This window comes from Marmota monax, unplaced genomic scaffold (genome assembly GCF_021218885.2).
Source record: "Marmota monax isolate L192 unplaced genomic scaffold, Marmota_monax_Labrador192_F-V1.1 WCK01_AAM20220418_F8-fsc00012, whole genome shotgun sequence".
Lineage (NCBI taxonomy): Eukaryota > Metazoa > Chordata > Mammalia > Rodentia > Sciuridae > Marmota > Marmota monax.
The window spans coordinates 4,414,850-4,436,623 of NW_026695227.1; the positions used below are offsets into that span (position 1 = coordinate 4,414,850).

The following is a 21,774-nucleotide window of genomic DNA, read 5'->3' on the forward strand; positions in this document are numbered from 1 at the left end:
GGACACCGCGAACTCCGCTCCAGGACAGCACGAACGTTCTCACTCACTGGAGCTTCGCAGCACCGACTGGGGTCCACTGCTCAGAACCCCTCCAGGTGCCTCCGCGGTTGGCATAGGGCCAGCGACAAGCGCGGCCCAGCGCAGAACTCGCGCCTGCGTATTCCATCTTTGCTCTTTTAAGCCTTTTACTTGGCGAACCCGCCGTCTCGCCAGATCGTCACTTCCGGTGGACGCTGTGCGTCATTGGTATCGTCACTTCCTGCCGATACCGGTGTGGACGGTAAAGATCGTGGCTGGGCCGGTGTTCCGGTTCTCTCCCTCCCCTACTTTCCTCCCTCCCTCCCTTTCCCTTCCTCGGCCACTGTTGTAGCCGGTGTTTGACTCCCTGACCCCTCCCTAACTCCTTCCTGACCTCGTTGCCACCGGATTGGCCTCCCTTTCTTGTTCCCTGGTGTCAGGGCGGGGGGCCTTGTGGAGCCGGAGGCGCTGCAGCTGAGGAGAAGAGGACTACGACCCTCCACTCACTAGCCGGATCACCGGGTGCGCCGCCGCCATGGCAATGAGACAGACGCCGCTCACCTGCTCTGGCCACACGCGGCCGGTGGTTGATTTGGCCTTCAGTGGCATCACGCCTTATGGGTATTTTTTAATCAGTGCTTGCAAAGGTAAGCAAGGCCACTAGCAGACGCCTAGGGCTGGGCAGTAAGGGAGTGGGGCTGGCATTCCCCAGGGCCTAATGATTGGTGGGGATATTAACGTTTGAAGTGGGAGCCAACGCTGGTCTGATAGGGAAAAGAGTTGTGTTATGGAATCCACAGTTGTGGCCCAGGGGCCTTCTTTTTGACGACTCTGACTAGTATTACCCGCCAACTAAGCCCCTCGTTTTTATTGCTGTTTCTGGGGAAGTTGGGCTGCACCTTTCTAGGCTCTCTGGACAAGAACCACTGTAAATACATTTCAAGGATTTAGGGAAAGGGAGAAATTAGGCCAGAACGAGCGATTCCTTACAAAGATGTTAGCTCTTTCTCTGAATAGTTTTTCGTGGTATTAGCCTCATTTTTTCAAATGGGAGATGAGAGGTTAAGTTCATTTGTCCAAAATAAAAGACTCAGATCTAGATTGTTTTTACTCAGATCCGTATTCTCACTCAATCACGTTTCCCAAAGAGAATGACTGATTCAACTCTTTAAAGTTTATTTACTTTTAGATATTTTTTAGTGACCCCAATGAGTTGGAATGAACAACAACAAAAAAAACAGGTTTTTCACTTGCTATTCAATATAATAATTTGATGTTCGAATCTTAGATTTCAAATAGTCTGAATTTCTAAAATCACATTTCTTTTTAAACATTTTCTAGATGGTAAACCTATGTTACGCCAGGGAGACACAGGAGACTGGATTGGAACATTTTTGGGTCATAAAGGTGCTGTTTGGGGTGCAACGTTGAATAAGGATGCCACCAAAGCTGCTACAGCAGCTGCAGATTTCACAGCGTAAGTGTAACCAAAATGGCTAACTTTGTTCCCTGTGGATTGTGTCCTGAAAAAAATCAAAATCTTCAACCTCAGTTATTCATGTAATACTGACTCATTACCTACCACATAGAGTACTTGGTGTTAAATTTTACCAAGATTCTATTCTGTTTCTATGTATTTCTTTGTCTTCATTGGTTCTCAAAAGCTTCATAGGCTTAGATGACTTGCTCTTTATGTCTTTGAACCCAGTATTCTGCATAATTACTAAGCACCCCAGATGAGAAATGTTGATCTCCTTTACAAATATATCTCTATATGTCCTCCTTAGTAATATATATTAATGGTCCCAGATTTTTATTTCATTTGCTTCGTTAACTAGATTTAGACATACTATGTCCCAAATTTAACTACTTTTTTATTTTCTAAGGTTTTTTAAAGATAGAATTCTTAATTTTCCTTTCTTTCAGATTATCATCTATTTTTTTTATTTTACCAGTTGAATATCTGCTGACTATAGTGTTTCTCCTTGTCTCTCATAACTTTTGTTCTAGTTTTATTTTTTTACTTGCCGCCACTAGTCTCTTAACCTTCTATTCATCTTCCATATCCCTTGCCGTTGACTTCCTAAGAACAAACTTCACTTGTCTACCAGATGATCTTGTTTTCCCTTTGCCATTTTAGCAGTTTGTGACTTTGGGTGTATATTAGCATAACTTGGAGAGTTTTTAAAATATCAAATGCATGTGTCCCTGAAATTTTGATTCAGTTGATCTCAGGATGGAGTCACCATTTGGTTCTTTTTCCTTTCATAACTTCCTCTAGGTTATATGTATGTAGCCTTAGAACCATCAGCATAAGGGACAAATTTTAGTTGTTAGCACTTTATGTTTTGGTCTTATCCTAATAAATGAGCATCATTTCCAGGCACTGCAACTGTAAACTCTGCAGTCTAGCTATACTAAATGTACTATTACTGTAATGCACTTTGTTATTACTTTTTGTTTTGCACATATTATTAAACTGACTTGCATGACCTTCCTTTCTTTTGGAAACATGTCATATTTTTATAATTTGGTACCTTTAGTTGCTGCCTGTGTGCGTGGACACTTTAGTGTTTGCTAATAATGAAGGCAATATCAAAAGCAATTGACATACATAAACTTCATTAGGCATGAAAACCTGGAGAGTAAAAGTGATCTTGTGATCTTTCTTTTTTTTTTTTCCCCTCTTTAAACAGAATTTCACACTAAGGAGTAATTGTGAATGAGTTTACTCCTTTGTTTTAAGCAAATTAAACATAATAAGTTTAGCATGAAAAACAAAGATTTTGGTAGATACGTGACTGTGTACTTGGTTAAAACTCAGGACATACAATTTTATCGTATGTAAATTTTAAAATAAAGTTTTAAAGTGGAGAGTGGGTGAGAAAGGTAGTAGCGCTACACAGCAGTAAATTGAAGATGATGAAGAAAGATCAGTAAGAAAAGTTTTTGTTTTAAATGCAATTCTGAACTTTTTTTCCACTCTCCAATGAATAAATTGCTATTATATCATTACATATAACAATTATAATGCTTTATGCTCTGCCCTCTAGAATATATAATCCTGGTAAAAGAAACTGCTTGGTTTTATAGAAGTACTTCCATGTCAATATTTTCATGTCAAAAGTTGCGTTTAATATCAGTATGCAATCTAACTTATCATATGTCAAAATACTTTGTTGATTATGGGAGGTGAAAACAGGAAGTAAAAGTGATTCTCACACAAGAAAGATGACTTATAGAGGATTGGAAGGTTCAAATGAAAGTGTCCCTTTCAGCTTTTGTCCTCATACCATATCTAGAATATAGCATATAATTTATACTATATAGTAGGTTATAGTAAACTTCAGGTACTATTATAGCACTTTTTTTTTTTTTTAAGTGTCATTTTAAGGTCAGAGACCATATTCAGTATCCCCGGTTTGTTCACTACTTTTTAATTGCCAAATAAGTAACTTGAAAAAGTTTTCTAAAGCAATCAAATGGTTTAGTGAATTATAGATCTTGATTTTACTTATAGAATATTTGTGTCTTTGATTGCTGTAGGTTTAGTTTTCTTCTTCAAAGTTTGTTTTTAACTGAGTTCAATAAGAACATCATTGGAATGAATTTTCTTGATTTTATAATGAATGTAGAAAGTTGGATTAATATACACAACAATTTCAGATCTGGTAAGCAGATTTAAAATTTTTCATAATGGTGATTAGGTCCCAGACTGATGGTGATAAACTAATAGAGAATAGAGTGATATCTTATATAAAATATAATTAGGTTATAGGAGTGGGCGCTGCATGCAGAAATTAGCATTAAAAGAGGTGAGCTTTTGGATTCTAGTTCTGCCAAGATATATTTTTGTTGACCTAATTTCTACTATTTGGCCCTAATTACATTAGCAGAATGTTTTGTTACCTGCTTCATGGTCTTATTCTGATTTTTTATGCAAAGCTTGTTAGGAAAGATGCCTGTCTTTTGATAAGATCCATGAAGACTTTTTATGCATTTGACCAAATTGTATTTGTCACCCCCTAGGAAAAGAAATAAAGGACAATAGATAAGAATTACTGCTCATGGAATAACTTGAAATGAACAGAGAAAGGGAGTGCAGAAAAATGTGGCACTTTAAATACTTGTCAGAATCTTGAAAAGCATCCAGATTTTATCTTGCAACCAGAAGAACAGTTATATTTGTTTAGGTCATTTACAGGGCATTGTTAACTAAAAAGAATTACACATTTGAAAGCATGCCTGTGAATAGTGTTATTTTTGTAACACTAAATGTACTTAACATTTCAGGTCTCAGTGTTTGTGTTTATAAGCAATATTAAGAGCACGAACACTGGTGGTAGGAAGGTGGGCTGAGTTGAATCCTGGCTCTATCATTTAATGTCTCTGACCTTAGGCCATTTAGCCTCTTTTTCTGAGTTTTATCATCTGTAAAAATTAAAATAATATGCTACTTACTTCTTAGATTGGTTGTGAATACTAAATAAGTTAATATGTTTCAAATATTTAGAACATTGCTTGACTTTCTATGTAAGTGTTACATATGTAAGGTAACAATGATAGTTACATATTATAAGGTAACAATGATATTATCACCCCCATAGACCAAAATCATACATGTTGTTTTGAAACTTCATGGCTAAAGCCATAAAACCATTTGGCTTCATGAAAGTAACTTCAAGTAGATTTAAATATCAAATAGGAAGTTTTTTTTTGTTGTTCTTTTTGTTGTTGAGAGTTGTTTGTTTTTTAAGCCTTTTTCTTCATTAAGACTTTGGGTGCTATGATAGAGTGGGGGAAAAAAATCTAACAAGCATTGACATAAATAGATATATGCTCATGTGCTAGCTATGCTGTGTATTTCCAGTTTGATCACAGAATTCTTTTTTTAAACTTTAGTTTTTATTTTGGTAAAATGTGACTAAGACTGATGAGGTTAGTGGAGAGACAGGGACATCTTTCTCCACTATATCCCCAAAGTCTAGCATCATGCCTATGACAAAGTAGGTGCTTAGAAAATGGTAATTCAGACTTACTCCTTCATTTTTTTTGTCTGTTCGGTGTGGGAGTATGTGTGTTCATTTGTGTTTAGTCTGCCCATTTAATGACTTCTGAGGCTTGTGTTGATAGAACTTGAACTTTATCTAGCTAAAGAGTAGCTCCCCAATCAGCTTACCCAATTTGTCCTAATTGATCTAAATCATTTTAAGAAAAACCTTTTGTCCCATTCTTATATTTTAAAAAATATATTTTTAGTTATACATGGGCACAATACCTTTATTTAATTTATTTTATTATTATTTTTTTGCATGTGTGGTGCTGAGGATTGAACCAGTGCCTCATGCATGCGATGCAAGTGCCGTACCACTGAGCTCCAATCCCAGCCCCTGTTCTTATATTTCTTAGAAAATTCATAAATTTTGTTGTATTTCTTATAGATAAATTATATTCAGGGTAGGTCTGTGGATCAGTTTTTGAAACACCATCCTCTTTTTTCATCTTTTCATTCATAAAAGCTAATTTTAGCCTTCCTTCATATGCTTACTCTTCTGTGTACTTCTACTTTTCCTCTCATCAAAATTGTCTTTGTAGAGTGCCAAAATAAAGAAGATATCTATGTTCTATCCCAAGGAGTGCTTAAGATAGATCTGGAGTTCTGTAATAGATCCAGAAATATATACATAATTACTATAGTTTGTCCCCACCAAAATTCAGGTTGAAGCTATGGTGTTGAGATGGTTGGGACATAATAAGGGGTAATTAGAAATGCAGGCACTACGTTCACAAGTGAGTTGATGTCTTCTTTCTCAAGAGACTTGATTAGTTTTCTGCAAGAATGGGGTGTTATAAAGCAAGCCTGGCACCTTCCTGCCGTCTCTTTTGTACATATGCTCCTTCAGTATGCATCCATTTTCCATTTCTGCTCTCTGCCATGGTATGAAACAGCATGAGGCTGTCACCAGAAGCCAAATACATGCTGGCATCCTGCTATTCAGAACTCTGAGCCTTTTTCTTTATAAATTACTCAGTGAATAAATTAGCTTTCTAACACTGTAACAAATACCTGAAATAACTTATATGATACTATATAATATATACTTAATCAACTTATACACAGAAAAGGTTTATTTTGGCTCACAGTTTTAGAGGTTTCCATCTATGATCTGTTGGCCCTATTGCTTTGGGCCTGTGATAACACAGCATGATTGGGAAGTAAAAGAGAGGAAGAGTCTAGGATCTCGGAGTCTACTTCCAGGGCATGCATCTAATGATCTAAAGACTTCCTACTGTGCTCTACCTGTTCAACATTTCTACCACTTCCCAGTAGCATCAAGCTGGTTACCAAATCTTTACATGGGCCTTTGGGACTATTCCAGATCCAAAGTATAGTACCCAGTCTATATTTGTTGTATGTTATACCACAGAAAATGAACTATGACAATAAGGCTCTGATCTTTTTTCTTTTTTCTTTTCCCTTGTGCTGGGGATTGAACTTAGACTCTTGTAAATATATGCTCCCTCAATGAGCTATACGCACCCCCCCCCCGTCACTTTTTCCTATAAAACTAGTAAAAAGATCTGACTTTTCTCTGAATGAGGACCTTGATAAATAAAAAATAGTGTTATCTCTTTAATGACTTGGTTAACATATTATGGTAATTAGGCACTATTTTCCCTCTAAAATATTTTAATTGTTTCAATAGAGCTTTAAACAAGTGAGTTAAGCACCCCCTCTTTTGAGACATGTATTGTAGATATGTTCATAGCTGTTGAAAAGATACTGTTTAATGATGGTTTGCTGTCTTGATTTGAGTTGAACAGCTTACTTCATTGATGTCAGTTTCTTTCCTGATGATTAAATAATACATTGAAAAGTATTTATATTAGTAATTTGCATGTGTGGTGCTAAGGATTGAACCAGTGCTTCATGCATGGGATGCAAGTGTGTTCTACCACTGAGCTGCAATCCCAGCCCCATTCTTACATTTCTTAGAAAATTCATAAATTTGTTTAGGTCATTTACAGGGCACACTGAACAGACAAAAGAAATAAAGAAGTGAAGGAGTAAGTCTGAGTTACCATTTACCAAACATTCCTTTTAGAACTTTTATTGTAATGGAAATATGTCAAGAGGTAGTATACAAGTGATTAGAATGTGATCTGTCAGAATGGCATGCCTCTGTCAGGATTTCTAAATAGGAGGAAAAAGACTATTGATACATTGGCTTTCTTGTTTGGTCACTCCAGTTCACTTTCCTCACTAGTAAATCCATGTGATCTGTGGAATATCTTAAGATTAAGAATTAATTAAGAAGTTTTTAGAAGATGATTTAATGTATTTGAAATTAACATTTCAAAGGACATTGCTGAAAGTTCTATTGAGAACTCTATTTCTATCCTGAATAACTAGGATAAGAATGTCAGATGCATTGACATTTTCTTCACTTTTGATGCTTCTGTCATCCTAATCTGTGTGCATTGTTACCATAAATGTTTAATCAGTTCTGCTGTGATTAAGAATAAACATGTAAACAAAATTTTTAAAAGCCAAATTAAGCATAGTGATCAGTGGAAGCTGAGTTCTATGGAAGAAGGAAATGGTTAATTCTTGGAGGTGAGGAAATACAGACTTAAGAGAATAATGTAAACAAGAACATAGAAGCCTGAAAGAAAATGCTTGGCCTGTGTGAGGGATGATTTATCATCCAGTATGGCTAGATTCACAGAGATAATGCAAAATGAGGTTGGGAAAGTATGTTGGGGTCAGGGAGTTGAATTGGAATAGGATACTTGAGCAGGTTTCCCGTATAGAGAAATGAATACCTGGGCGTTTCGTACTAGTCCTACTCAGAGTTGACATTATTTCTCTCAGAATATATTTTTCAGCCATTCATATGATTCACGTGTACAGTACACAATGTTTGATGTTTTATCATCAGTTTTCATATATCAGCTATTCTGTATTTCTTAGCTAATGTACATACTGTGAATATTTGTCTAGAATAGTGTTTTCCTTCTTTTTCCTCTGGTGCATTTGTGCGTGCTCTTTAAGACCACTAGCTCTGTTGCTTTGATTTTTCTGGGCTTTTCTGGCATAATGAGAAGTGCATTTTTTTTCAGTGTTTTTATAGGTATATATACTTGTTTTTTAATTGTATTTAATGTGTTATTTAAAATACATATTTTTCTCCTTAGCTAACACTGTCCTAAAGCAGGAACTCTGTGGGATATTTTTCCCTCCCATTTATGCTCTAACACTGAGCTTAGAAAGCATAATTTGTTTGGTATATTTATAGTGTGTTTGTTAAGTAAACAAAAGTAAAGATATCCTTGCTTTTCATTGCCCACTTCCTAAAAATTAATGTCAATTATATTAAAACGAAAATCTCTGAAGCATTTTTAGCAGTTATTTTCCCTGTATACATAGATTCCTGGTTTATTTTTCACTGACTTCTAATCTAAAATTAACTCCTTTTTTTAAAAAATCCCTCTTCCTAGCTAGGCGCAGTAGCGCACAGCTGTAATCCCAATAAAGCAATAGGATTGAGAGTTCAAAACTAGTCTCAGCAACTTAGTGAGGCACAAAGCAACTCAGCAAGACCCTGCCTCAAAGTATAAAAATGGGCTGGGGTTGTAGCTTAGTGATTAAGCCCTTTGGATTCAATCCCAGGTACCCCAAAACATAAATAAATAAAAAATTTCCTCTTCCTTTTTTCCCTTTAGTCTTTTTTGAGGAAACTCCTTAGAATAGTTCTATCAAGTATTGTTCAACCATGACCCTCCCTTGATATATACACACATTTGTAGCATATATCCTATATTTGGGGTGAGTAAGTTAGGGAAAGTAAATGTAATTTAGAGATTTAAATCCTCAGTTTAGCATTGTACGATAAAAGGGTATTACTTTGGGAATAGTTAATTGGATTGACATTTGAAAATTTAGGTCAACTTTGAGGAAGTTATGGGGAGAATATTTTCTCCACTATCTTGATTTTACATTTTATGTAAACTATATCAAGGTCTTTCATTCTTGTAAAATTTTAAAGAATCTCTTGGGTTTTTTTGGTTGGTTGGGTTTGTTTTGTGTACACGTGAGTAAAAAACTGAAGAACAAATTGGCATGGTGAAACTAAAAATTGTTTGAAATGTTTGGCAGACTTACTAAAAGTCTAGTATAAGTTAAAATAAAAGTAGAATGGGTTGATTAATAAATCTTATTTATTTTTCAAATCTTTTTTATTGTCAAAGAAAATTTAGGATTATAAGGCTTTTATAGAGAAATTTCCTTGAGACTTAAGCAGATATTTTCTCAAATGAAGTCTAACAATGAGGGATATTACAAAGGAGACTTTTGTAAGGCATTTATATAGTTTTTGATATATTTAATTTATTTGGTAATAATAAAAATACTTATCTTTCCAATATATTAATGTTTCATAATGTCTTTTTCCCCCAAACTTTTTTTTAGCAAAGTGTGGGATGCTGTCTCAGGAGATGAATTGATGACCCTGGCTCATAAACACATTGTCAAGACTGTGGATTTCACACAGGTATTGGGAAATGGAAATTTGGGTTGGGGACATATGTCAGTGGTACAGTGCTTACTTAGTATGAATAAGGCTCTGGGTTCAATACCCAGCAATGCAAAAAAGGAAAAGAAAAAAGGAAGGAAGATAACATTTATTTTAGATACTTAAATTGTTGTTATAGCACAGTGTGATGATGATTTTAGGTTTGATTGGTTTATATATTTGGCTTATGTTTTTGTGGACTATTTGGTATGTATTAATTTGTATTTGATTTGGTTATACATTAAGCTGTAGAAACTAGTGTTTTCTTAAGTTAATCCTGTGAGGTTTTTAGATACCACTGTTCTCTTAGTCTTCCAACAAAAGCAGTAAATATCTAAAAAGCTCAAGTAATGTTTCTTAGTATTCAATAGGGAGAGGATAAATTGTAATCATCAAAGAAATGCTATGGGAGGGAGGGAAACAGGATAAGAATTTATGTGGTATAGTGTAACACATTTGAACTGGGAAGCTTAAAGGGCTTGACATTTATGAGATGGGCATTGTTCCACAGCATCTTCTCAAGTAATTGGTTGTATATTGCATTTTTTGTGTGATGTCTGTAGCTATATTTGGATATTATTTGGTATTGAAGAAGGTTCCAAGAGAAGTAACTATTGAAGTGGTTTATTATTAACATGTTACTTTTTTGTTTGTCTGTAGGATAGTAATTACTTGTTAACTGGGGGACAGGATAAACTGTTACGCATATATGACTTGAACAAACCTGAAGCAGGTAAGCATAATTTATGTCCAGTTTGTGGGGTTTTTTTTCTTTTTTTTTTAAATAACATTACTGACTTCTAGATGAGTACTCCAATTTGGAAAATATAGTCACAATTAAAAAAAAAAAAACACAATTATCCAGTATTAATTATCCAGTATTAATCACTGTTAATATCTCTTAATTTTTTTTATATAACATCCCAACCCCTTCTAGATTACTGTTGGATAGCCTTGCAATTTAAAAATTTTATTACAGGCAGTTTTTTCATGATGTTAAGTATTTATCAAGGTGCAGAATATTACTACCTTTTGGTAATCTGTAGAAAGTAAAGATGGTGTAAATTCTCAGTTGTTGCATGTTAGTCTTTAGGTTTATGAACCATGTGAATATGTTAACTGTTCAAAAGAATCTTTTAAAATCCATAGTAACAGTTTTATTTTTTATGTCACTAGGTGTTCTCTGAGATGTTTTTAATGACTATGTTTTCAGCTGTGTATATCTATAAGTGAATTAGCTAATTTCTTATTATGGCCTATTTGGGCTATTATGTTTTAAATTTTGACAACAATATTACGTTAAATATTCTTATATTTGACAGTATTTTCCATAAGTAACTGAGCAAAAATATAATTGTTAGAACAAAGAAGAGCAGACTTATTGGAAACCATTGGTAGATTTCAGCAAAATATATATAGTTAATCTGTTTTAGTGTGCACTGACACCTAAATTTATCTTTGGCAATTTAGTAGAAGGAAATGTTTCTGTTACAGTAGTATGGACTTGTTTTTATTTTTGTTTTGGTACTGGGTATTGAACTTGGGTATTCTACCCACAGTTCTTTTATTTTTTATTCTGCAATAGTACCTTGCTAAATTGCTGAGGGTCTCTTTAAATTGCTAAGGCTGGCCTTAATTTTTGTAGTCCTCCTGCCTCAGCCTCTTGAATGGCTACAATTATAGGCATATGCCACCATGCCCAGTTTGACACAGACTTTAAAACATTATTCTGTCATTACCTTGGTGAATTCTCTCATTGTACAGAAATGTGTACATCTTTTCTAGTCCACATACTTTATAGTACTTTAATGATTTCCTATGCACACAAAGCTATCAAAACATGATAAACAGACTTTTAGAAATTGATTGCTTATTAGTTGGCTGTGTGTGTGTGTGTGTGTATGTGTGTGTGATGCTGGTATTGAACCCATAGTTTGTATCTTTCATACTTAATCAGGGGCTTTTTATTTATTTATTCATTTTTTTATGTGGTGCTGAGGATCAAACCCAGTGCCCCGTGCATGCCAGGTGAGCACGTTACTGCTTGAGCCACATCCCCAGCCCCTTTATTTATTTAAAAAGTAGAAAAGTTTAAAAGAGTAGTAAAAAAGTAATTTGAAAATTAAGCACTTATTTTCTTATGATACCTTCTCTTTGAAGAAGCATTTCTAAAGTGAGGAAACAAACTGCTTTTACAGATTTCTTATTCTCCATTTGCACCTAGGAGTTTTATTTATTTTATCATTGCATTGGAATTATACATTATTTATACATTGTTAAATATTCATACATTCTTTTTGGTAGACTTACACTAAAACACAACAAAGTACATTGACCTCAGTCAATGAGTTTTGTTCAGTGAAACAAATTCAGGGCTTGGATGGACATTTTTCATCCTCTCTTACTGCTTTTTGGAAGTTGCTATACTATACCAGAAATAGAAATGATAGCAATTTGTAGAGTTTTTATCATATGCCAGATGCCATATCAAGCACTTTAGATGCATATTCTTATCTGATTCTCAAAAACTGAGATATTCTATCTATTGTTATCTTATTTTACAGGTAAAGAAATGTACTTTTCAGAAAAGTTAAGTAATGTGCTCAAAGTCCAAGTAGTGTTGAATGGCATTGTTGTTTCCATTTGTTTTTGCCCAGAGATGATAATGAAGATTTTTTATTTGTTTGTTAGCTTGCTTGCTTGTTTGTTTTAATCTGTGGAAGGGAAAGTCTCCTACTGAGCCAGGTTCCCTTTTTTTTTTTTTTTTTTTTTGAATGCTTTCCTGAATTACTTGTCTAATTTTTTTCAGTTTGCTTCTAATTTCTGCTTCCTAACAACAGTGGTTTGAATAAGAGTCCCAAAGTTAATGATAGCACTAGTCTTAGATCAGACTACCTGTTTCCTGGGTCCATGTTATTAAATTATGCCTCATTAGTAATTCTTACTACCTATTTTAGCATTGTGGTATAATAATGCTTTTGAATATTATTAGTTGTATAGAAAATGAGCTTGAGGAAATGAGTAGTACATACACTCAGTTATGTATAGCAAAGATTATCATTTTGGGGTTCCTTGTCTTACAGTTAAATAGGGTTTTTTTTCCAGAACAGAAAAGCTAGTGTGTTCTGGTAAACATCAAGTTTTAATTTTTCTGGGCTTTAAAAAGTTGCAGTTCAATTTCAAATGTTCTGGTTTTCTCATTACATTTTTTTAATTGTTCCTATAGTGTTCAGTTTAAAAAGTCAAATATTAAATAATTTTAACTTGTTTCATCTTAAGAACCTAAGGAAATCAGTGGTCACACTTCTGGTATTAAAAAGGCTCTTTGGTGCAGTGAGGATAAACAGATTCTTTCAGCTGATGATAAAACCGTTCGGTAAGTAATTTTCTTTAATAATTTAAAGTTTGAAAAATTATTCTACCTTAAAACTTGTATTTTAAATACTTTTTTTTTTGTGACTAGCATGTAGGAAAAATTGTCTGAACATTAAATTTAAATTCCACATAGGTCACATTTATTTGGAGCTATCCATTTACTATTAGATACATAGAGTTCAGAAGAAATAATTTAAATTATTAATTAAATATTTAATTAAAATTACTGACACTTATATAAGGAGATGTTCTTAACATAGGTCTATGGACAGGCTGCTTAAAGGGAGTTCATGAAACCCCTAAAATTCTGTTCAAAGTTTTATGTTAACGCTTGATATATTCTTCTGTGAAAAGATATATAACTGTCATCAGATTGACAAAAAAACAGTACTAATAAGCAATTTAAAACAGTGCTGAAATTGATTAGATTAGGACATAGGTGTCTTAGTGGCATAGTGTTCCTGAGTTATTTGGAAGGTGTATTTAGGTATTTGAATTATTTCATCAACAAGCTACTAAAGACTTTTGACATTTTATAGGAACTCAAAATTTCTCTAATCTGAAGTTTATTGTTTGGAATGAAAGTTGTTTTTATTATAATTATGATTGTCATTAGTTTATCTGCAGATGTAATTAGAATTTAAGCTTTTTTCCCCCCTTGTGAATAAATGTTGCCATATTTTCCCTTTTTTTGCAGCCTTTGGGATCATGCTACAATGACAGAAGTGAAATCTCTAAATTTTAATATGTCTGTTAGCAGTATGGAATATATTCCTGAGGGAGAGATCCTGGTTATTACTTATGGACGTTCTATTGCTTTTCATAGTGCAGTAAGGTATGTCCAAGGAATCTCTTAATTTTGTTTTTTGAGTAACAGAGGACAATTAGCTTACTTAAAAATTGTAAAGCACCTGTGGAAGATATTTAATTCTTTTAAAGTGAATATGAGTGGTGCACACGTTTATGCCCAAGCCTGAGGCAGGAGTATGACAAATTGGAGGCCTTTCTAATCAGCAAGTCCTTGTCTGAACATTAAATTTAAATTCCACATAGGTCTCAAGATTAAATTGGAGGCCTGGGATATAGCTTAGAGATAGAAAGCTCCTGGGTTAGATTCCCAGTACCACACAGACACACAAAAAAGGGTAAATTATGACTTATACTATATGATATGAAAAAGAAATGTTTCTTCCATTAATAATGCATTTTATAAGAATTTGACATACCTTAATCAAAGAAATTAAGCAAAGTCATGGTATTTAGGACATTTATTGGTAAATTCAGCACTTTTTTTTTTTTTTTTTAAGAGAGAGAGAGAGAATTTTTAATATTTATTTTTTAGTTTTCTGCGGACACAACATCTTCGTTTGTATGTGGTGCTGAGGATCGAACCCGGGCGGCACGCATGCCAAGAGAGCGCGCTACCGCTTGAGCCACATCCCAGCCCAAATTCAGCACTTTTTTATATTACACTTAATGTTCTAAGACCATTGGGATCTCAAGCCTCTTTTTTATTTGTCATTTCAAAGAGAGCCAGGTGTGGTGATGCACACGTGTAATCCCTGCAATGGGAGGACCACAAGTTCAAACCAGCCTAAGCAACGTAGCTGGGCTAGGGATATAGTTCAGTTGGTAGATTGCTTGCCTAGCATGCACAAGGCCCTGGGTTCAAACCCCAGCACCACCAAAACAACAAAGCAACTTACCAAGGCCCTAAGCAACTTTAGTGAGACCCTGTCTCAAAATAAAAAGGTGCTGGGGATGCAGCTCAGTGGTTAAGTATCCCTGGGTTCAATCCCAAGTACCAAAATTTTTTGTTTTCTTTTGTTTTAGAGAAATGGTAATGTTTTTTCCCTATTTCTAAATATGTGCACACCTAATGATTCTTTTAAACAGAATCATTTGTGACTAGAATATATTAGAGTAAATGCTATTGTAGGATTTGGAAAATATAACAATTGAAAAACATGTATCCACAGTCTTATAACCATAAATTCCAGAATGGTTATTGTTTTTTCTGCCAGTCTTTTTCTTTTCTTTTTTTTTTTTTAATTTCCTGTTAAACACATGCATATATTTGTGTGCTTTTTGTTTAATTACTAGGACCATAGTGAATATTATTATGATGTTTTATTTTTGAAAAATATTCTTAGTCATCAGAATGTCCTTGAAAACATTTTCATTAGCTGTATTGCATTATAAGTTGTACTAAATTATGTATCAGTTCTGTTTTAGCACTTCATTTGTGTGTTATGGTATATATCTGTTTCGTTATGATAGAATCCTGTGAGTAGAATTAGTTTATTCAAAGGATAGAATGAGTTTAAAGTTCTTATTTATCAGGCTGGGGATGTGGCTCAAGCGGTAGCGTGCTCGCCTGGCATGCGTGCAGCCCGGGTTTGATCCTCAGCACCACTTATAAACAAAGATGTTGTGTCTGCTGAAAACTAACTAAATAAATAAATATTAAAATTCTCTCTTAAAAAAAGAAAAAGCATGTAATCATTTTTTAAAAAAAGTTCTTATTTATTCATGGTGCTTGATTGATTTCCATTCCACATTGCACTCTGACTACAGTGCTACCTTTTTGTCTAAAAAGCTACTTTCAGGGCTGGGGTTGTGGCCCAGCGGTAGACCGCTCGCCTAGCACTTGCCTAGCACATGCAAAGTGCTGGGTTCGAGCCTCAGCACCACATAAAAATAAATAAATAAATAAATAAAGGTATGTGTCCAACTACAACTAAAAAAAGAAAAGAAAACTAAAAAATAACTAAGTAAAAAATAAAAAGTTACTTTCATAGCTAATTACTTAATGAGAAAAAGAGAAGCCAGTAAAATTGGAAATTTTAATAATGTAAAGGAGGAGTTCATATATATATATACACACACAGTAAAATTATAATCACAGGATACTTTTGTCTACAATCATCAAATTGTAAGCTACATTACTGCTCCTTTGGCAACATACAACACTGTTGTAGACTGTTAACATCAAATCCCATTTTGCGGCAGTGATTCGAACATTTCAGCCAGCAGGTTGCTATTCAGTGATACTGCATAAATCATGACTAACTTTAATTTTCATGCTTTCTACTATGTGTTCTTGGGAATAGGAGAGTGACCTTTAGGAGATCGAAGGTTATGTTCTGTATTTAAGGCATTTCATGATTTCAGGGTTAAACTTGAAAAGGAGCCAATGTCTAATTAATTTTCAGTGATACTATCATACATTGATTTTTTTAAACTATATAATTATAGTCTCAAATCTAGTTATTCTTTTATTGTCTGGTAATAAAAACAGCTGTTTATAGCTGGTTTATATGTTATGGTCTTTCTTGTTATAGAAGCTTAAACCCTCAACAATTGAGAATAACCTACAGTCTTTTATATTAAAGTAATTAAATGCCTACTGTCAAGCCTTTTTTCTGTCTACTGAGATAATACCTGCTTTTTGTAGAAAAATCTAAAAGTACTGAAAGAGAAACATTTTAAGGAGAAATTCTGGGGACTAAAAGTATAGCTCAGGGATAGAGTGCTTGCCTACCGTGTTCGAGACCATGGGTTCAATCCCTAGAACCACAAGAAAAAAAAATTTTTTTAAATTTAAAATTCTCAGAATATTATCCAAACAATTTTGATTAGCCAACACAGTGATTTCCAGAAACTTTATTGCTAAAAATGTAGATATCTCTTCATTGAAGGGTCTTCATATTCCTGAGATGAACTCCGCTTGGACATAGCATCCATCTAAACTTTTCTTTGTTTATGTAATGTGGAGATATGAAGATTTGTTTTGGGGTTTTTTTATATTATAATTCGTGTTTGACCAAATGAATATTTGTCCTGTGGGTTTCAGAATTTGAGAGCAGTTTAAATGTAACTTATTTCCTTGTATTATTTATACAATATTAAAACTTTGTAAACTACCTTTTTTTTTTTTTTCCAGTTTGGATCCAATTAAATCCTTTGAAGCTCCTGCAACTATCAATTCTGCATCTCTTCATCCTGAGAAAGAATTCCTTGTTGCAGGAGGTGAAGATTTTAAACTTTATAAGTATGATTATAATAGTGGAGAAGAATTAGGTAAGTTGTCCTTTTCTCCTCCCTTAATATAATGTTGTTACCTTTACCAGATATTGAGTTCCACTAATTAACTCTCATTTATGTATATAACATGTTGAAAGTAAATTTTTCAGCTAACTAAAGCTTTGTGCTTATAAGTGCAAATTTTCAGTTGTTTTATCCATTTTTGGATAGAAATTGTTATAGGCCTGTGAACAAAATATGCTGAACTCAATTTTATCTTTTCCCTTTTAACTTATATTCATCCTTATGCTGATGTTTGGTACTATTGTGTAGTAGTTTTCAGACTTCATTGGGGGTGACAACTTTATGTCAGTCATATTAAGCAGACATAAGGAGATTTATTCTTTCTGAGATGTAGTGCATGTGTGTAGCTCCATTTATCTGACCTCCTTTTCTTTCTGCCAACTTAATTAATTGTAGAGATTCTGTAGAGGGTAATGTGGGCAGAATCACTATGGCTTATTATAAAGGTACCTCAGGAATCTGACTTGGAGAGTTATTCTGTTCATTTTTATTCTTTTTTGGGGTCTTGAGTTTTGCTGCTTTTCATGCCAATAGTTTTTAATAAGGGAAACAAGTAGGGTTAATTTGAAGATGTGTACAGTCTAACTTTATACTTAACTGATGAACCAGATAGTTCAAAAAAGGTACACGTGATAAATATTGAGTCTTCCCAAATAGTTTTTGCTTTTAGTTCAAAAAATCTCTCTACACACACACACATACACACACACGTATATATGTATGTATGTATGTATGTACGTAGTCTGTAAGTTGTCTTTTTTATTGTTGTTGTTCCTGTTTTTGTCCTGCTTTACCACCTAAAGACCTAAGAAAGAACAAAAGACAACTTCACGTTTTGTTTCTTGGGAAAACTGATGGATTTAGGTTGTATGTATTTTTATATGTTTTGATCACATGTTACATTCTTTGTAGATGAGAGAACTCAGGCTGGAGATGAAGCCCAGTGGTTGAATATGTGCTTAGTATTAGTGAGGAGACTATGGGTTTAATCCCTACTGTGTGCATGTGCATGTGCGTGCACACACACATATATGTATAGAGTGAGAGAGAAAAAGCTGAACTGAAATATCTTCTGAGATCCGAGGCCACTATTAATGAATTTTAGACCTTGGACCCGGCCATTCTCATTCCACAATTTCATGTTCTTTCTACTCCCATAATTATTATTTTTTTTTTCCAGTAGTAGGGATTGAACCAGTGCCTTGCACATACCAGGTAACTGCTGTATCACTAAGCTATACCCCCAGCTCCTCTACTCTTAAATTTTTTTTATTCTCTTGTTGGACAAAGATAGAAGGAAAAAACAGGAATATTGGTTATTATATTTTATAGATTAAAATATTTAAGGATCAGTATTGATTGTGTATCTGAATGTTTCCTGTGGTGATATCATTAGTGGATTCTGCATAGAGCCTGGTAGGAAATTAAGAGGCAAAATGTGTAAAAGAGCTCCATCTGGTGGCTCTCCACAATCATGAATTAGTTCCATAGTAATAGGCAGAGTTTAGGTTATGGAAATTGGGATTACACTGATATACTTTAGATCTACTTTCTGTAGAATTTATGTTTTTTTTTTTAATCAATCCTTCTGCCATCCTTAATACGACAAAAAATATTCATTTTCTTTTTTGAAAGACAACATAAAACTGGTATATGTTAGATATCTCTTAAGAAGAGATGGTATGATATAGCACTTTATGATGAGAATTACTTTATTTTCAATTATGTACAGTTCTTTGTATTTGCCCTTATGAATTTTTGCATATCTCCAGTAATAGAGAATCATCTTTAGTATATCAGTACTTAACCTAATAATTATTAAATTGTCTAATAATCCTTATCTTCTTTTTCAGAATCCTACAAAGGACACTTTGGTCCCATTCACTGTGTGAGATTTAGTCCTGATGGAGAACTCTACGCCAGTGGTTCTGAAGATGGAACATTGAGACTATGGCAAACTGTGGTAGGAAAAACCTATGGCCTTTGGAAATGTGTGCTTCCTGGTAAGAATTTTTATTCAGCGCTTTCAAATTAAAATGCATGGTTTTGTGTCATTTATTAATTCTGTTTCAGTGTTTCTGTCTCAGTAGATTTTAAATTATCCAGTATAGTTTAAGCCAAAAGAAGCCATGGTTATAATTGGCCACTCTGTTCTTCTGTTAAAGATTTTTTTGTTGTAAAATATATTTTACTCCTAAATTTTTAGCTCACTTGGTAAGTGGAATGAACTTAATTCAGAATTTGTTAGAAGGCAATATAAAGAATTTATAAGTAAATGTATCTAATCGCTAGATAATATTACTTAATCTTTACCCATAAGGTAGACATGGTTTTAATTAAAAACAAAAAAACTAGTTATTGATCCCATTATACTGATAATATGTACCTAAATGTAATTTTTAAAGAAAGACATTATTTTAGAATCAGTTACTAAAATAAGAATTCTTTTTTATTAAACATTGCTTAAAATAGGTTTATCTTGCTGTTCTTGAATATTAATTATTTGTGTTATCCTAATTCTCAAAAACATTTGCTCTTTTGTAGAAGAAGATAGTGGTGAGCTGGCAAAGCCAAAAATCAGTTTTCCAGAGACAACTGAAGAGGAATTAGGTAAGAACAAATTAATTGACTTATTTTTATAAGAGTCCTGGCGTATTTGAAACTGAAGTACTATAGGTGAGTTTTGCTCACTGACAAAAGAATTTTAAAATGAACATATTTAATATGAACATATTTAATAATTGGAAGCTTAAATTTTTATAAACTAAATATTTAAATACCTACTGCATAATAGTGGGCACTGAGATACAATGTGGACATGACCAATGTGGTTAGTCTTATAGAATGTAAGAATCTGACTTAGATGTTTTAGCAAATTAGTTAAACAAATTGTTAAAATTATAAGAAGAGTCATAACACTCAGAAACAAAAAGAAGCACAGCATATGAGGAACTAGAAGAACTTCAGTATGTGTCCCAGTTAAAACCCAAGGCAAAAGAGACTGGACAGGTTAGGACCTCATTTGCTTTTTTAGAACTTGGAGAGTTTTAGATGAAGGTAATGAGAAACCTTTGAATTTCAAGCAGAGGAATACTAAATTTAGATTTTAAGTTTCTAAAGATTGCCTTGACTGTAGTATGGAAAGAAAATTGAATTAGGGAAAAGAGTGAACCAATTAAGTGGATGAGCAGTTATGTGGTTTTGAATGAGAGAATGTCAATAAGAACAGAAAAGGTTACATGGAATAGTCTTTTGTGGTAGAATTGATAAGTCATAATTTTATTAAGTTGGAAGGTGGAGGTGTATTAAGTCAAATTTCAGATTGTTGGCATGTGAAGCTGGGTATTATGATTTGGGGGCAGTTGGGAAGGGATTTGCCATTTACTAAGTTTTCTTTAAATTTAATTTTTTCCTGTTAAGCATCTTTTTGCTGAAAACTTAATGTTTCGTAGTTAGTGTTCTTATATTAATAACATTAAGTATTAGGATTTGAATCACTAAAGGAGAGAACCAGTTCTTTGAAATATATGACTTTAATTTAGTGTTTATTGGATAGCTGGAGTTTTAATGGAAATTCAGCGTGGAAGGAGAAAAATTTTGGTTAAAGCATGGTGTAAAAGAGTTAATGGATAATACATGAACTCTTTCTTGGTTGCTGTTTCAGTGGCCAGAGTCCAGTTATTAATGGCACGTGCAGTTGCTCTTTCCCCCAACAAACATACACACACACACTATTGCATGTTTAAATTTTTTTCTTCATTCATTACACAGAAATATAGATTTGCTTCTTCTTCTTTTTTTTTTTTTATTAACTAATGTGACATTGTTTTTATTTGTAGAGGAAATTGCTTCAGAGAATTCAGATTCCGTCTATTCTTCAACTCCTGAAGTTAAGGCCTGAGCATCAAGTGTATGCCACAGATAGTATATAATTTATGGACTAAGTGACCAAGCAGAGAAAAGCATCAGCCTTCCAGAGTTACTCTCTGCTTACAGCAAACACAGCAGTAAATAATGGGGAATACGAATTAGCTCCAGTGCTGGAACAACTTACTTGGTGTTACCTGTGAGTGAAAACTTGGAGTATCAGATGAAAGCAGGTGGTGTTATGCTCTTGTAGCATGACAGCCTGTTGTCTTTTTAATGAATATGTGCAAGCCAACATCCAATTTCTCTTATTATAATTAAATTTCTTGTAGCTGTTTATGTTATTATGGAAAAGAAAAATATATTGGTCTATTTTTCTGACTTTTTCCCTTAAAGCAGGATGCCCTTTTTTTTTTTTTTTTTTTTTGCTTTAGTTGTAAAGAAGAGGGAAAACATGATAAAGTAACTGGTTTGATTTCTCTTTCATTGTACACTGCTTCTGAACATCTAATTATTTTTAGTTGTCTAAATAAAATGCCTCTAAAACAAGACAGTGTTTTCTTTCTTTGGAAAAAAAAAACTAATAAAATTGAATTTTGTAAATGAAAATGAGAAGTTTTTCTACATCATGCCCATAGTAAAAGACAATTATAGAATCTATAGTATTAGTTTCTGAAATACGTTTGCTTATACAAAATTTTAGAAATTTTCATGTCCTTTGTTTGAGTTGAATTACTCTCCCCACCTTCCTGAGTGGATAGAAATGTTTGACCTGCCATTATAAATGATAACTTACTTAAATGATGCATGCTAGTTATAAGAAAAATAG

At 33.7% G+C, this 21,774-nt stretch overlaps 1 protein-coding gene across 1 annotated transcript; it reads left to right on the forward strand.

The window, feature by feature from the left end:
* The first annotated feature begins 237 nt into the window (after positions 1–237).
* Strap (serine/threonine kinase receptor associated protein) lies at positions 238–21,494 on the forward strand. The gene is made up of 10 exons (XM_046435911.2): positions 238–665; positions 1,360–1,495; positions 9,491–9,572; positions 10,254–10,326; positions 12,873–12,969; positions 13,666–13,803; positions 16,915–17,051; positions 18,932–19,081; positions 19,623–19,688; positions 20,918–21,494. Exons 1-10 carry the CDS (start codon positions 554–556, stop codon positions 20,977–20,979), a joined length of 1,053 nt encoding a protein of 350 aa, XP_046291867.1. The 5' UTR covers positions 238–553; the 3' UTR covers positions 20,980–21,494.
* The last annotated feature ends 280 nt before the right edge of the window (positions 21,495–21,774 follow it).

Bases quoted from the DNA above. Each gene is read 5' to 3' on its own strand.
- Strap (XM_046435911.2), top strand. From the start codon at position 554: ATGGCAATGAGACAGACGCCGCTCACCTGCTCTGGCCACACGCGGCCG. The intron at 1,496-9,490 runs GTAAGTGTAACC...ACTTTTTTTTAG, and splicing joins GCAGCTGCAGATTTCACAGC to CAAAGTGTGGGATGCTGTCT. The intron at 12,970-13,665 runs GTAAGTAATTTT...CTTTTTTTGCAG, and splicing joins GCTGATGATAAAACCGTTCG to CCTTTGGGATCATGCTACAA.